Source organism: Poecilia latipinna, unplaced genomic scaffold (genome assembly GCF_001443285.1).
Source record: "Poecilia latipinna isolate Pla-1442-1.1 unplaced genomic scaffold, P_latipinna-1.0 Scaffold1572, whole genome shotgun sequence".
NCBI classification, from domain to species: Eukaryota; Metazoa; Chordata; class Actinopteri; order Cyprinodontiformes; family Poeciliidae; genus Poecilia; species Poecilia latipinna.
Window position 1 is genome coordinate 40200 of NW_015114188.1, and position 16890 is coordinate 57089.

At 45.0% G+C, this 16890-nt stretch overlaps 1 protein-coding gene across 3 annotated transcripts in view; it reads left to right on the top strand.

Moving 5' to 3' along the window:
* Positions 1-798: 798 nt before the first annotated feature.
* Positions 799-16890, top strand: part of prrc2c (proline-rich coiled-coil 2C) — a 32683-nt gene continuing 16591 nt past the window's right edge. For 2 of the 3 annotated variants that reach the window (XM_015058780.1, XM_015058781.1), the window contains exons 1-17: positions 799-1173; positions 4533-4702; positions 5497-5671; positions 5807-5916; positions 6628-6753; positions 7715-8022; positions 8102-8181; positions 8302-8447; positions 8552-8639; positions 10076-10241; positions 10335-10944; positions 11016-11188; positions 12496-12751; positions 12980-13190; positions 13280-15745; positions 16261-16424; positions 16534-16688. In XM_015058780.1, the coding sequence (XP_014914266.1) occupies positions 4588-4702; positions 5497-5671; positions 5807-5916; positions 6628-6753; positions 7715-8022; positions 8102-8181; positions 8302-8447; positions 8552-8639; positions 10076-10241; positions 10335-10944; positions 11016-11188; positions 12496-12751; positions 12980-13190; positions 13280-15745; positions 16261-16424; positions 16534-16688 (5349 nt within the window). In that variant the 5' untranslated portion in view covers positions 799-1173; positions 4533-4587. The remainder of the gene's footprint in view (positions 1174-4532; positions 4703-5496; positions 5672-5806; positions 5917-6627; positions 6754-7714; positions 8023-8101; positions 8182-8301; positions 8448-8551; positions 8640-10075; positions 10242-10334; positions 10945-11015; positions 11189-12495; positions 12752-12979; positions 13191-13279; positions 15746-16260; positions 16425-16533; positions 16689-16890) is intronic. The other variant, XM_015058782.1, reaches the window with a different exon arrangement.

Consider the following 16890-nt stretch of genomic DNA (forward strand, 5'->3'; position numbering starts at 1 on the left):
CAAACTGTTGAAATTGTTGCAATATTTGCCTCTTCCAGAGTTAAGCAAGTGAAAGTCTGACAATTTTTTTCTTATGTTCTGATGTCAAACAGAAAATAGCCAACAAGGTCTTTATGTTGTAAAAAATTATGTGAAGAAACACAAAAACAATTGAAAACAATGTGTGCCCCAGTCTACCATTTTAACCTTACAGTAATTGTCATTCTGCTTCATCAGTTGAGTTTACACTCGCTGTTTTGAAATCGTCAGTATTATTTTTATGTTTAAATTAATTACCTTTAATACATTTTTTGTATACATTTTAATGAGCCTCAGCACACATCTCTGACCAACAGCAGCCATACACTTGAAGAAATTGCTAACATTAAATTCCTTCAAGCACACAGCTCTATTTACCTCTTGATAGGCACGTTCATAAAGTTTTAGAAGGGGGGTTTATTTATAGGTGTTATAGGTACTGAATCAAAAATCATAATGGGATTTATCATGCTTTAGTGGGATTGTTGGGACAGACCTTCAAAACCAATACAATATATTTTTTGCTGATATTTTAAACTCTGTGATGTGCTTTCTATACACATAATCCCGAAAAAATACTATTTTTGCTTCACAATGAAGTGACAATAAATGAATTTGTTTGAATATGACTTTATTTTATTTGAATGAATGCTTCAAAGAGGAAGCTTACCCGATATGACAGCAAACGTAGCTAGCTAGACATGTTTGAGCTCCAACGCAGACTGTTGGAAGCTCTGAAGGGGGATAGCAGACGATAAATCTGGCAACAAACGTCTGCCATCTTTGATTTTTTTTGGGGACAGGCCGCGGCGCGAGCGGGGCCTCACTCAACCAGAAAAACGGTCTGGCACGAGATAACGGAGCCACGGGACAACCGGGAATACAGCGCGCCGGCTCCCGCTTCAAAGGCCGAGCACACGAGGACAGACGGGGGGCTAGAAGCGTCGGAGGACGCACAAAGCAACCAACCCCCCCCCCTTTTGCATGTGGACAGCGGCTTGTTGGCAGCTAGCGACCAGAGCTAAACAGAGCTAGCCAGCTTTTGTAATCCGCCGGCCAGACAGACAGTCGTTCACCTCCGACCAGGCCGAAACCGGATTTTTAGTGGTGGACGCGAAACATTGCAGAGGACAAGGGACACAGCGGCGGTGGCAGGTGGGTCTGTGTTTAACGCTGGAGTGTGTGGCTTCCCTGCCCTCTCTCTCTCACACACACACACACACCGCACAGCGCTAGCTGGTTAGCATACGGACGGGCTGTGAGTGGATGTGATGGCGACCAGTGAGGAAACGAAACTACGCTGAACGATGCGAGCTTGTGGCCTGTTCTGTTGCAGCACCACGTTCAGAACCATACATGTCGGGTCGAGCTGCCGAGGACACTACCGCACCTTTTAAGTGCAGCTTTTATTGACTTAAGAGGTGGCATTTGCTTCGTTTCTGGTGTATTTCTGGGCGAAGAAGGCCTGTACCCCCCTGCCGGTATGAGCCACCCACCCTGCCCGTTGTTTGACTCATGGAAAAGGATGTTGACCCATCAGCGGCAGTGGGTCTGAAAACTTAAAGAAAGCTGCTAGATATACTTTGTTCAAGCAGCGAAACCTGTGGTTCTTATTGGTTTAGATTGAATTGTGAGTAACTTATGAATTAAGTCAAAATGGCTTTTTTTGGTGAAACTAGTAAATGATTTTATGGGTTTTGCTTATTCACAAACACACTAATTGATGAGCAGAAAGCTGTTCAGATATCGATTGAAGCTTTGATTGTCGATCGACTGGTCCGACATATGACGGGGTTCATGGAAAAGTATGGAAGTAGTTACCCAGGTCTGGATCAGCAGGGGGAAAATCAAGATGGGTTGAGGATTGTTAAGTTGCATCCATCCATCTGAATACTCATCAGACTTTCAGCTCACCTGTACTGACATCCAGCCATCGATCTGTCCCATCCATTCCTCCATCAGTTTGTCCATCAGTCCAGCGATCCACCCATCAATCCACTCGTCTGTCCAGCCATCTTTAAACCTGTCGACTATTCACTTCTCCATCCTTCTCTCAAATTTTCTGTCCTCTATCATCTATTCAGTCTGTCCATCCATCCTTCCTTTCTGGTCCATTTATCTTTTATGGTATCCTTTCATTCGTCATCATCTTTCATTCTTTCGTCCTGTTCACACGGATGTTTGCAGGTGCCAGATTTAAAGTTTGACCACTGTTGCAGTAGCTTCATAAAACTAAAAGTAAAAGCGTTTGCGAACCAGAAAGGTATGGAGTCTTCTGACAAATGTGTGAGAAACAAGGATGCCATGTTGGACAAGAGGGTTGATTTATTTATTTTTTTGTAATAAATGAATGCTCAGGAGTCATACTTTGATTTCCTCTGACAAGAATCAGACATGGTTGAAGTCTTACTTTACATTCTACTTTCTACACCCAAGAGGCGTTAATTAACACTTGTATTTGCACTTGTAAACTTAAATATATCCACTTCCCTTTAAGGCTGACAAAACTATAGTTTCTTTGACGGGACAACCTGATTTGAACCCCAGTAATTTGACATTATCTCCATTGCAAATCCCTCTTGACGACTGTACGGTCTGGAAAATCAGGGTGGTTGCAAAGATGCTCAAGCCTTCTTCTGGTATTTAATTGAAAAGGAGATTGGATCCTTGCTGTGTCTGTTCATCGTAGCATTTTCTTTACACAAGATTTCAATTAGCAGTATAGGAAACCATTATTGTCAGGATGTTTGGTTGTTCTGCATCAGCGAAGGAGTAATTGTTTTAAAGAGCATGCGGCTCAACGGATGCCTGATTTGTACAGGTCTTTAATTTTAATCTCGAGCCGCACAGTCGCTCCTGCGTTTGCCGAGTTGTTGGATGGAGTTTGTCCGTCTGCACGGTAGAAAATGGCCGTGATTAAGATGTTGCTTGATGACATCTGGCAACCACGGTTGCAGCTGAGAAGCCAAGACCGGCCGTCCTAATGCACTTGGAGACAGATCTGCGGACTTTAATGGTCCGTCTTTGTCCTAGTCTTCCTGTGCTGACCTTTCATTAGGGAGGAAATTAGTGAATTCCTCAAGGGATTTACTCTGATTCATGCCTTTCGAAGGTGTTGCTTTCTGAATGTTTGATCCTGCCACCTTTGTGCCTCTCTGTCATTAGCAGTAACTTGTATGTCTGCATTTGCCCTTTTATTTTGTCTCTGAGATGAGTGATTTGTCTCACTGTAAATTTCCACATCAAACCGTTTACTTTTCCGTCTTGTTTTTAGAGCATTTGGGTTAATTGGGATTGAGAATTTTGACTCATCTTGTCGTTTATAGTAAAAAAAAAAATGTCGGATTTTTTTGCACTTTTCCAACTTTATTTTAGATCTCCCCGGCCCCCCATTTTGCATCACACACTTCCACTGATTGAAATATTAGCAGCAATAGTTTTACTGGAAAGCTCAGTTGCATGTACTGCAAATTCAGTTTTATGCTTTTGACATTTTACTGACTGGTAACATCTGTTTGCTTTTTCTCTTGCTTTCCTCTCGCTCGCCGATTCCGATTACAGCCAAATTCCTTAAAAAGAAACTCCTCTGCAGACATTTCTGTTCCCGTTATTAAAGGGAGAGGTGTGAACATAGCTCTGCTTCTTTTCTGTTTGATGAGACGTTATCTGCAAAAATATCAGTCGTTTGTTGCTTAAAAAGGTGTTCTATGATATAAAAGATGTAAACGGGGGTTTTTTTTCTGACCCTTTCTTCCATAGTTCCTCTTAAGAAAAGACGAGGACGAGTCGAAGCAGGAAGTCGCCTCGGCTGTAGCTAGAGTAAAATTACCTTCGTTTTAAATCACATCATTCCCACTAAAAAAAAAAAAAAAACATAAAATTTTACTTTAAAACAGAAACTCAGGAATTGTTCGTACTACTGCTAAAACAATATATGGTTGGTTTAATTATAATTTTGCTGAAAAATTTGATACCCAGACTCGATCTAAAGGTCGGCTGCCTGGTCGACGCTAAATAGGCCTTTTATGAATATGGTAACTTTGTGAACCTTTCTTTTTAGAGAGATGTTCCTTCTGCCTGTTTAAGGGGCGAGTTCAAACATTTAGCCCCGACTGATCGGAGCGGTCAGCTCTTTTCAGCATAACACACACTTCAACTCGCTACAGCGGTCACAAGGTCTGTTTCACCAATCCACTGTTAATAATAAATGACCTCTGTGTTGCTTGGGAAAGACTGCAGTCCCAAAATGTGCTTTGTCTCTTGTCTTAGATGATCCACATTTTTTTAAAATTCATATTCTAGACTATAAGCCTCGCAACATTCCCTTCAAAGACCGTATTATTGTTTCTTTCCTGCCGTGTTGACATAAAACTGCAACTATGAGTAAAATTCACCTTCTCTTGTAATGTCTGTGTTTAAAATCCGTAACAAAGCTCAATATTGTAAAAAAAAAAAAAAAAAACAATCTTCTGCTCCATTTGAGATGTGTTTTTTTTTTTCTCTTCTTCATGCAGGAGGCTGGTTCTGGGGGCGAGGCCAAAGGACCAGACTCAATGAGTTTCCAGCGAAATGTCAGAGAAGTCAGGGCAGAGCACCAAGGCAAAGGATGGCAAAACAAAGTATGCAACCCTTAGCCTTTTCAACACCTACAAAGGCAAATCTCTGGAGACCCAGAAAACTGCTGGTAAGAGTCGGCCGTCATTTGCTTTGTTTTAATTAAACAATGCTGGTTTTAACTAAGCCTGTAGCAATTAATCACCTAAATTAAAATGAGCCCAATGATTTACATTCTGACATTTTTTGAAGGGCAGTTTTGTTTAGAGAGACTTCATGATCATTTTTTTTAATTATTTGATTGTGTGTAATCTTTTTTTGCCTTTTTCTTTATTAGGTTTGTGTTTTATTTAAAATGTCTTCCTGTTCCAGTATGAAGATTTCTGTACCAAATCTATGAGATGGTGAACTTGCATTATTATGCCATTATCTTTATATGAGTTGAATATATTGTCTCAAAACCACAATATTATTGTTTATCACAATAATTTCTAGGACAATTTAGCATCCAGCAAAAGGATGCTAAATCCTTTTGCTGGATTTAGCATCCTAGTAGTAGTATAATTACTAGTTATAGTAGTTATACTACTTATAACTAGTATAACTAATTATACTAGTTATAAGTAGACTTACCTACTTATAACTAGGATAACCAGTGTTACACAGGACATTAAAATCAGCTTTTTGGACGCAGCATATTTGATATTTATGTTGTTGAACCCTAAAGAGAAAATTGTGAAACTAGTTGTTTTTCGTAATGGATTTTTAAGGCCCTGTTTTGTCTAACTGAAGGTCAAAGAGCTTCAATTGGCTGATCAGTGATTTTTCATTTTGAAAGTCCTGTGTCGACCTTTTGTTTTTCTGAAAGCCGTATGAAAGCTTCTGATATTGATGCTTTTCTTATGTCTGAAATGTTCCCTCCAGTGGCTGCCAGACATGGCCTCCAGAGTTTGGGCAAAGTTGCTGTCAGCCGGCGCATGCCCCCCCCAGCTAACCTGCCCAGCCTGAAGGCGGAGAACAAGGGAAACGACCCCAACGTCAACATCGTCCCCAAAGACGGCAGCGGCTGGGCGTCCAGAACCGAGGCAGGAGACGAGAGGTACGCTTCTGTTTGCTTTGGTTAAAAAAAAAAAAAAAAAGCTGAAAAGGAACATAGCTGATAATGGAAAAAATAAAAGGTGGTGATTTAATTTAAAAAAAACAATTTGCTTAATAATGCCATTATCTTCAACAGGCAGCAGGAAACACCCCCACCCCAAAACAAACCAGCACCACTCCAGCCTCAAGAGCTCTCTACCGGGGGAAGCCGCTCCTGGGCAAACAACAAGCAGCCACAGCTTGATGGTAAATATTGTTCCCATCTGCTCCCAAAGTCTTATCTCTACTTTTAACTACTTAAAAAATAAAACTTTCTATGTTTCAGCTTCGTCTGTTACTGTTAAACACAATACAAACTCTCTCCATTGATGAGATTTATTAAGACCGAATTTGGTAAATAACCTCAAATGTGACTTTGGTTTAATGTTAGCAAAGTTTTTGCATAAAAGCTCCACACACTGCCGCCGCCATGTTTCTTCGTGTAGCCATGGTAATATGCACTACTCACTTTCCCAATAATTTAACCCAAAAGTTGCATTTTTAGATCAGGTGACTGGACAAATTTCTCCGTTTCCTGACTTGTGGGGAATACTAAACTGAATTTCTTTTCAGTCGCACTTCATTCATTAAGCCTTATTTCTTTAAAGTTTACGACTGATTGTCTTCTAGCTGTTCTCTCGTCTGAGTCGTAGATCTCTCCAGATTTAGTCATTAAGAGTTTTCTCTTTAAAATTTTTAACGTGTGCCTTTTGTTTGACATAACATTAATAAGACACTTATTTCTGTGATTGCAGTGTGAAAAAGTTTAAAATGTTTGCGTACATTTTGCTAATTCTGAATTAAAATGACTGATTTGTCCTGTTTTCTTTGGTTGCAGCTGTTATTCAGCTCCATAATCTGTCAAACCTTCTAACGATATGCTTTTTTTTTTTTTTTTTTTTTTTTTTTTTGTTGAAGGATCTCCTCGCGTAAGCACCCAGTTTCATCAAGAGTTTCCCAGCCTGCAGGCAGCTGGTGAAGCGGAGAAAGGCGATGGTCAAGATGAAGAGCCCTATGGACCAGGCCCAAGCCTCAGACCACAAAGTAGGGCCACACTCACACACATAAACACGAGGCTGTGTTGGACCAAATGGTTTAAAGAGGAAGCTTAAGGAAGAGGGGAAAAAAAGAGTAACCCCCCCTTAGAGGGAATGTCTTCAAAGTTCAGCTTATGTTGTATTTGTAGCCCAGATGGAAACACTAAAGTTTTGTTTGAATCACCTTACAGAAGAAAAGTCTTTCATTCCTCCTTTGCGCATAAACAAACTTTGGCATGTACTGTAATTTATGAGATTTGTAATACCGTCTTATTATGACTTTGGCATTTTTGTTTTACTTTATTCCTTATGTGACGTTTAACAATCTCTCTGAAAGTCTAAGGCTCGTTTCTAGTTGTCAGCTGTTTCAACTTTTGTGCTGAAGTTGTTTGTGGAAAATGATTGAAACACCAGAGTGGATGTTTTTGAGTTTTCAGACCTTATTCCTTGTTCTTTGTCTTGGATATATGGTCCGTTTTGTTCATTCTTTACTCGCCCGTCTTTTAATTTCTCCATGAAATAATTCATTGTCTGTTATCCGTTCATGGCGTTTTATCAATGTTTACATTTTTATTTGTTTTTGATCCATCAATCTGGCCATCCTTCCTTTCTTTCAGACACTTCCATAGCAACTGTCAGGATAAAATTTGAGAGGTTAAGTATTATGTATCAAAGCAAAGTACTTTTTATCTGCATACCGACAAATTCCATCAATGTGCAAATATGGTCATCATTTAACTTTAAGAAGTACTAATGCAATGCAGAGACAGCTATTTACTATATTTTTACTAATATTTTGCGCAGTTTTATCAATGCATTCTGCCACATCCGGCCCTTTTGGGGACGTTCCTAATCTTGATGTGACCCGGAATGAAAATGAGTTTGACGGCTTTCAATTAAACCACACATTTCAACCCTGCCTCACAAACAGGAAATGTCCAACACCTCCCTCCTCCTTGTTATTTCAGACGTTGGCAGTTGGCGTGAGGGCGGAGGCAGGAATCTGAACAGTGCGTCCAGCCCCCCTGAGATGGACGTCAAGCCTCAGGAGGAGGGCAGCACGAGCCTTGGTACCTCCACGCCCCCCGCGGAGGCTGAAGAACCCGGCCGAAACGCAGCAGGCGACGCTCAAAGGGAGAAAAGGGAAACCCGAGAGAGGTTCCCCCCCCCTGCTGCCGCCGCCGCTTCTCAGCCTAAACTCAACGGGGGGCAGCAGCCTCCTGCAGGGGTGCCAACCCACTTTGACCCGGCTTTCAGGAGCATGATGCCACCTTATGTAAGTCTCATTTTGGCAGCAGAATCAGTAACTTTTTGTTTGTTTTTACCCTGTATGACAATGTTTGTTGTTGTTGTAGATGTTCCATGCCTACCCGCAAATGTCGTTTGCCCCGGGACAGGGTAACTTCAGATACCCTGTGCCACAAGATGGGGGAAAGTGAGTTTTTTTTCTATTCAGAATCATTTAAATTACTTTTAATAGTTGCACTAAGATGGCACAATTAATCTCCTGCTTGAACCAAAATATATAAGCTTGTTTCTGCTTTACCCCCCGTTGGATCCTCAGGGGTCCTCGTTCGGCCCGCCCCCAGCAGCCGCCCCCCCAGTCCTGGCTCCAAGACCCCGACAGACCCTCAATCATCAGTGCAACAGAACTGAAGGAACTCGACAATTTGGACACCGACGCTGATGAAGGCTGGGCAGGTCAGTAGCTCCGGCTTGGTTCGTTTTTACAACTCGTTAACCACATTTAGACAGATTAAAGATCATTTCAAGTGTTAACGGATTGCGTCCTGTGTGCCGTTCAGGAGCTCAGATGGAGGTCGACTACACCGAGAAACTGAACTTCAGCGACGACGAGGAAAACCAAGCTGCTAAAGAAAAAGGAGAAAACTGGTGAGGATTTGAGCCATCTTTTCAGTGTTTTTGTTTTAAACTTCTTGAGCTTGCTTCTATATGTAACTTCAGCAGCAGGTGCTTTAAAGAACAGAAAGCTTTTAGAGACTTGAATCTTCCTCCAACCTGGAAATGTGCCTGAGAATCTTTGCTAAATTGTATTGTGAGAAGAACAATGCAGTGAATTACAGGTCCCTCTCTGGAACTACTCTACAGTAAAAGCTTTTTTTTTTTGTTGTTGTTGTTGCTGTCTGAATGCTGGAGACAACTCACTGTTTGGTAATTAATTATTTTAGAGTAATCTTAACCATTTTCTAAGCTTTCTGGAGGGCTTCCAAATCTGATTGTAAATGTGTGATTCTTTTATTTTTGGAGAGAGCAAGGCCAGATTTTGATTTGACCAGTTTTAAACTTGAGTACTATCAGGAGCAGCATCTGACATGAGAGAATATCTGAAAGTCTTGTTTTAGAGATTTTCTTGAATAACTTGAACAAAAATGCAACAAAATATACCTAAACGTTCAGAAGTTATTTCAGAACAACCCCTCTCTTACCAAAAATGTAATTTAAAGAGGGTTATCATGTAAGTAGACTTTTATTTTTTAGCTTTGTTATAATGTTATTTCCTCATCAAAAACACACCGGGAGTGTCGCTTTGATTCCTTCATGCATGTTTGAGGAATCCTTGAATCTCCCATGGCGACCATTCAGGTCTGCAAAGCGTTTGCTCTCACCAAGCTGCGCCTGTTTCCACAAAGCTCCTCCCTGGAGCTGCGGTCTCCAAGCTGAGCAGAGCACCCCTCTGCTCCTCCAGACTAGCCAGCAGCAATTAGCAAACATCTGATGGAACTGGGTGTCTGCTGAGCGCATCGTAGGAATTACTGCTGAGTCCAACTATCCCGAGTGTTTGTAACTTTAAGGGTAAAACTTTGTTGTGAGGTGCTGAAGGCAGAGTGTTGGAAAGAGCAGTAGCCTCTTAAAGAGACGGAGGCCCAATTTCAAGGAGACAAACTTATTTTAGGTTTGATGTCTGCAGCATTTTTATAATAATTGAAGCACACTTAATTACTTGATTGTGCTATAAAATGACACAAAGTGCCTGGAACATGCACAATACCACTCTTAAAACATGTTTTGAACTTCCACACTGACATGGCTTTGTCACCCATAGCAATGACCCCACTGTGATTTGGCACACAGAAAAAAGAAGATGACCAATTACCAGCTCAGATCTTTGTTCATCCCCCTAGAAATCTGCATATTTCACTAAATTGCTGCAAACTATCAAAACCTAAATGGTGTCTCAGAATTTTCCATAATTACCAGAGACTTTTCAGCCACAATATAAAGTTAATTGTGTGGTTGCATTTGAAGCTTCAGAGCAGAGATTAGTGAGAAGACTGTCTAGTTGACTGCTTCTTTAATGATATTCTCAGGGAGTGGATGAGAGCTCGAACATCGGACAATCAAGAAGGCTGGAAAGAGGGACCTGAAGACTGTGGGGGCTCCAAGACCTCCTGGGCCAACAGCGTTGATCCTAGAGCGCCCTCACCTGGCAGTGTGGGGCAGTACAATAAATCAGCTGCTTCACAGGACTACCAGGTAAAAGCATGTTTGGATTGCATGAGCCCACCGTGAGGTGCTCACTCCTCCTCAATGGTTTCTCACGCTGTGTGCGTTTGTTTTCGTCCGTAGAGCGGCGCTCGATCCGTCGGCAGCGGCGCTCCACGGGGGAACAAGCCGCAGGCGACTGTCGCACCAGGAGCTGACGAGGATTCTGACGCTTGGCGACAGAAGCGAAAGAAGCAGTCCGAAGTCTCTGAGGCGGTAGAGCGAGCAAGACGGAGGAGAGAAGAAGAGGAGCGGCGCATGGAGGAACAGAGGCTCGCTGCTTGCGCTGAGAAACTAAAGCGTCTAAATGAAAAACACCGACAGGCTAATGAGGGCAAACCAGCTGTTGGCGATCAGACCACTAACGAAGAAGCGGGAGCTGCTGGGGAGGAAGTCCTGTCGGCATCTGTCCCTGCGTCCAGCCCTGTACCAGCGGTCCCAGTCCCACAGCCAGAGCTCCCAGTTGTTCAAGCTGAGAAGGAGCGAATTGAGAGAGTGGAAACAAACGCTGAGGAAGAGCCTGAGCTGACCCGTCAGGCCAGTCCCCCCATCCAGAGACCTGTAGCTGTAGCCCCGGACCCTCCAGGCGACGGAGAGACCTCTCTGGCCGAGGTCGGACCCTTGGTGCCGGAGAACCAGACCGATCGGGCCGCAGCGCCCATTCGGGACTATTTCAACATGGAGGACAACAGAGGTAGGCCAAGTCCTATCAGATGTTTTAATATTCTGGTTCCTTCCTGGTCTTAGGCTGTGATGTGTTTGCAGTGGATGAGCCCCACCTGTCCCTGTCTCACATGGAGCCTCCTGGAGGGGACGAAGTCTCCGTCGCTCCTCCACAGCTGGAAGGAGAGGCAGCTGCTGCTATGCGTCCCTCTGTCATCTCAGGCTACTCCAAACAGTTTCAAAAGTCTCTGCCTCCGCGTTTCCTCAGACAACAGGTAAAACTGTCTCAATCAGGCGCACTGATTTCTTCAAGAAGATGCAGTTATGACATCTTTATTTGCTGATGGCTCAAGATGTGGAGAAGCTGTTTTAAATTTATGTTCACAGGAACTTTCATGATTCACTTATTTAATAATTCAAGAGGGTTGAGTGAAGCAAGGTGATGGTGGATTTATTAGTTTTTGTTTAAGCTTTCATCCTCAGAACTGATTCCTGTTTCTCATTAAATACTAGAAAAACTTTATATTTTTCCTGCAGTGAGTTATCAATGATTATGTTAAGAACTGTGTGTGAGAACAGCTGCTGAAGAAAACATGATCTTATTTTAAAATGTTAGAACTGACATTTTGAAATCAACTTAATCTAATTTTAACTACTTTAGCATTGCATAAAGATTTCCTTTGAATTATCTCCTCACTGACACTGAAAAGCTTTGTTTCTGTATCAGATTATTCCCCCCTGCACCTAAAATCTCCTCTAGACGCACCCCGCCCCAGCATTTCTGTCCAGCAGCATTTCCAACCCTCGCACAGACTCATTGGTTAATAATTAATGGATTGATTGTTCTCATTACTATTGTTTTCTGTTTGAGTAATCTCACTTGGGCGAGCGTTTTCTAACATCCACACTACAAAATAAGTAATTAAAGTATTTATGATTCATGCCGATATTAAATCAGCGACCGTTACTCAGACTGCAATATCGCTTTTGTATTGGAAGTGAAGAAGCTGTAATGGGGCGTCATAGCAGTAGCAGTACCTTTTACAAGAAAAAAAAAAAAACAATCAGCAAAATGCTGGCATTGTAAGGGTGCAGCAAACAATCTCTTGCAGATTATTTTTACATGTTTGACCAGACTTGTGAAGCTGTTGATGTATTTAAGTGAACTGTTCTGGAGCAGAGTTATCAAATAAATTTGTAATTCAATACTTTTATGTGTGCATTTAAAAGCCAACGTTTTAAGTCAATTTAGCTGTTTTTCTTTATCAAATTTTTACCGACTGATATTAAATTTCAGATATCTGCATTGGTTTCAGAAGTGGGAAAAAAACAGCCAAAACTTTCCCTCTCATTCATACATTTCTAAAGTTATTGAGGAATTGTCAGATTTATTAGATCACAATCATATGTTAACATATGTATCAACTCTCGGTATTATTCAGTGGATTCCTACATTGTGTTGTTTATGGTGATCTAATCATTACAAGGAAAGCCTCATTTTCTTTACGATAATTTATACTTGTCTGTCGCTGGTGAAAATGGATCATTGTGTTGTTAAAACGTTAAGTCATTGTCTCCCCAGGAGCAGATGAAGCAGCAACAATGGCAGCAGCAGCAGCAGCAAAGTGGAGGTACTGTGTCTCCATCAGGTGGCAGCAGCGTTGCAGCTTCCCAGCAGCAGCAGCAGCACCGCTCCATGTATCAACCTATGGGCCCCCACCACCAGCACTTGCCCTCCATGGGGTTCGACCCCCGCTGGCTCATGATGCAGCCCTACATGGACCCCCGCATGATGTCTGGACGCCCCCCTATGGACATCCCTGCAAACATTCACCCTGGTGAGGCTAAATAAGTTTGGAAAAAATGGCTGAAAAATTATTTTTACGTAGCAAAATGCCACAACAATGAGATATTCCGCAAATTCACATAATTTTGGTAATCCTGACTTAAAGGTGTGTGCACAATTGTCCGACGTTGAGGGAAGAAAAAGGCAGCCTGCCTTGTCTTAGAGTAATGATGGTTGTCGGATCAGCTGAGCAGATTTGCTCTGGTTTCAACCTTTTCAGGGCGAATGCCTCAGAAGCAGATTGTCCGCAGAGAACCAGGTGACAACTCCAGTTCCAGCTCCGATTCATTCGACCACCTGTCCCGACCAGTTCGAGACCACGGCTTCCCCTCCGACTCACGGATGGTATGGGGTTCGGACCCGTACCCTTCGTCAGAACCGTTGCCATCTGTAACTCCTCCTAAAGCTCGTGAGGATAACAAGGAGCAACGGTATGGCAAAACGTTTTGCACTAGAGCTGTTAGTTTATTGTGACAGTGTGGTGAAAGCTTGGTGAAACAGACTCTCTTCTTCTCTTCAGGATGGACTCTAGTTTGGATCTGGACAGGGGTCTGCCAGCTATTTACGCTCAGGATCACGGTGCGGTGGACTCTCTGAAAAATAATTTCTTTCGGGACTCGGATTCCCTGTCTGCGTTTACTCAGGGCCCAGAGGATGTTCCTGGGCCTCTAGATAGGGCGCCCGTAAGCTCGGCCTTTGACGCCGATGAGCGAGGCCTGCCTAGTGGGGAGGAGGTGGAGGCCCTTGGTCACGCCATGCTCCAGAGAAGTGTCTCTCAGGGTTCCAGCCACTCCATTAAGCTGGATGAGCCCAGGTTTGACGGGTTGCCGCTAGCAACAAAATCACTAGAGCTCCAGGACGCAGGGGAGCGGGCCGTTGATAAGCCCCAAAGCGAGCTCTACTCCCAGGCTGCCCTTACTAGCAACAGGGCGACTCCTCCAGCAGATGGATTACACAAACCGGAGAAGCTCCCTCTGCCAGCTCCCAGCAAGCAGAAAGCCGAGCTACGTTGGGGCGGGAGATCCGGGTCTGGTCGCAGAGACGGACCAGGAGGAGAGAGACCTGTTCGCAGGTCGGGCCCCATTAAAAAGCCCGTCCTGAGGGACATGAAAGAAGAGCGGGAGCAACGAGAGGAGCGGGAGAAGCGTCACGAGAGAGGAGACAGAGGGGATAAAAGCGAGCGGTCCAAAAAGGATCAGTCGGCCAAAGCTCCGTCAGCAGCTGCAGCGGTGTCCGAAAGCTCTCGAGCTCAGAGCGATGGGAAGAGGGAACCCGCCGAGGCAGACGAAGCCCCGGTGTCCCACCATAGGGCCAGAGACTCTCAGCCTTCCTCGGGGGTTCCTACCTCATCCTCCCAGGAGGAGAAAGCGGACAAACTGCCCAGTAATGACAAGCATCCAGAACCAAAACTACCCAGTCGGAAAGAGTTGCATCTTCCTGCGCGTGCCTACAGAAGAGAGGAGAGGGAGAGGGAAAGGGAACGGGACAGAGACCGAGACCGGGACTGGGACAAGGAGGCCGACAAGGAGAGGGAATGGCCCATTGACTCCAGTTTCAAAGGACGCGGGCGAGGGGAGTACTACTCCAGAGGACGGAGCTACAGAGGAACTTACAGCGGGCGCAGCAGAGGGAGTCGCGGTCGTAGCCGGCCGGAGTACCCCTACCGAGAGCCGCGCTTGCGCTCCGATTTACCCTCCGCTGGAGGCGCCGCTGCCTTTCGCAACAGGGAGGAAAGCGAAACGCGTAGCGAGAGCTCAGACTTTGAAGTCATTCCGAAACGTAGGCGGCGGCGCGGTTCAGACACGGACTCTGAAAGCGAAGGCGGGAGAGAATCAGCCAGCGACACCGGGCCCTCCGACCGGGAGCCGAGCACTAAACCTAGCCGTCCGCTAAGAAGAGATCTCCCCGGCGACGGGCGTTCAGGACCCCACAAGTTGAGCTTCGAGCCGCCTCACATCGGTGAAAAAGGTGGAATGAGAGGGGATGACGACGGCCGGCCCAAACCAGGGTTTCTTCCCAAAGGGGAGCCTTCCCGGCGAGGAAGAGGAGGATTGTATAGCAGACGAGGCGGCACAAGAGAGCGTGGCGGTCCTCGCTCAGCCCCCCTCAGAAGGCCAGGACCCAGAGACTCTTCCTCTCAGTGGCCTTCCAAACCGATGGAGACGTTCAGGCCGGAGGACACAGAGTCTGCAACAAGATACAACAATCCCCCTAATGACCGTCGACCCCCGAAGTTGGAGGGAAAGAAATTTGGAGAGGTGGCTCCTCAGGGCAGCAGAGAGCGGCCTCGTCGATCTCGACCGGCCCGACCCCCGAGGCAGGACAAACCTCCTCGCTTCAGGCGCTTGAAAGAGCGGGAGGCCGGCGTGTTGGGTCCTGGAGATCCTGCTACAAGTCCTTCTACGACGTTGGCGTCTGTGCCCTCTTCAGCCACCCCAAGTTCTGCTCCCGCTCCAGCGTCCCTCTCTCCAACGATGTCCAGAGCTCCAGGGACTCCTCTTACTGTGCCTTCAGAGGTGGCAGCCACCACATCTGCACATGACCAAACGTCTCCTGTCGAAGCCTCCCGGCCTGAGGCCAGCAGCCCCACCATCACCGCAGTGGGCAGCAAGTCCCCCGACCTGTCCAACCAGAACTCCTCGGATCAAGCCAATGAGGAGTGGGAGACCGCTTCCGAGAGCAGCGACTTCAACGAAAGGAGAGAACGGGAAGAGAGGAAAGGAGCGCTGGAGGCTGCCAACGAGGCAACCACCGCCTCAGCCCCAGCACCCACTCCCTCTCAGGGCACACTGACGCCCAATAAGAGTCCGCCGGACGGAGGTGTGACTCCGAAGCGAGAGGGGTCCCAGGCAGCTAAGAGGAGCTTCTCAAGTCAGAGGCCCACGGAGAGGCAGAACCGCAGAGGCAACAGCGGCGCCAAACCGGGCCGGAGTTACGCAGGAGGCAAGGGGGAGAGGAGAGGCGGCGGCAAGGCTGGCCGCAAAGGGTGAGTCTCAAACAAGGGGCCTCTGTCTGCTGTCTCTCTGTGTTCTTCCATTAGCATTTGCACAAAGAAATGGACTCGATGAAACAGTGTGGCACAGACTGAGATATGGAAACAATAAACCTTTGTGAAATTTGGCTACATGATTGAGATCAGCGCTGACTACCGCAGACCAAACCCAAACATCTGTGGGAGGGAGAATTTGATTGGAGTATTTTCCAAAAGAGAAAAGAGATTATAGAGCAATATTTGCATTTCCAGACTTTATATTATATCTAATTATCCAATAATAATCCAAGTTTTGGCACCTTTTACATTAAACCTGTTGACTTAATACTCTGTGAATCATATTTAGTGACATGTTATTTACTTGTTTTGCTTATTTTATGTTAGAAATTAGTTAAGAGCATTCCTAATTCTTGGTGCATCAGCCTTCTTCCAAAGTAAATTACTACTGTCCAAAACATTTACAAGTTTATCTTATTCTGAATCTTTTTTTCTTTTTTTTATCTGATCAGCCCTCCAGCCCAGCAGAACTCCGACGCATCAGCCCCAGCATCTGGAGGAACCTCTCAGCGGGCTGCCAAAGAGCAGCCTGCACGACGCAAGGATGAGGCCAAACAGACTGCCAAGAAGCCAAAGGAGAACGCTCTTTCCCAGTTTGACCTCAACAATTATGCAAGTCAGTAAACACTGTTTTTCAACCGGCTCGTTCCGTTTACCAGTAAAATAAGCATGCTTTGGATGGATGGATACACAAGGGCTCAAAGGCATATTTCTGTTTATTGCAGGTGTTGTGATTATTGATGACCATCCTGAGGTGACCACCACAGAGGATCCACAGTCCAGTGCCAACGACGATGGTTTCACCGAGGTCGTTTCCCGCAAGCAGCAGAAACGGCTGCAGGACGAAGAGAAACGCAAAAAGGAGGAGCAGACATCTCAAGTAAGGATTCTCTGAAATATTAAGAAATGTCGCCTTCTAAAATGTCTGGATCTAAATTAGATTTCATAACTTTAAATGAAGTTTCCAGAATTTCTACTTTTCTTAAAGGATTTGGTTTTACTATTTGTCATCTTTTCTTAGTTTATTTGTGTGTGGGGGGGGGGGGGGTTGGGGGGGGGGGGGGGGGCTTCCCGGAAAAAAT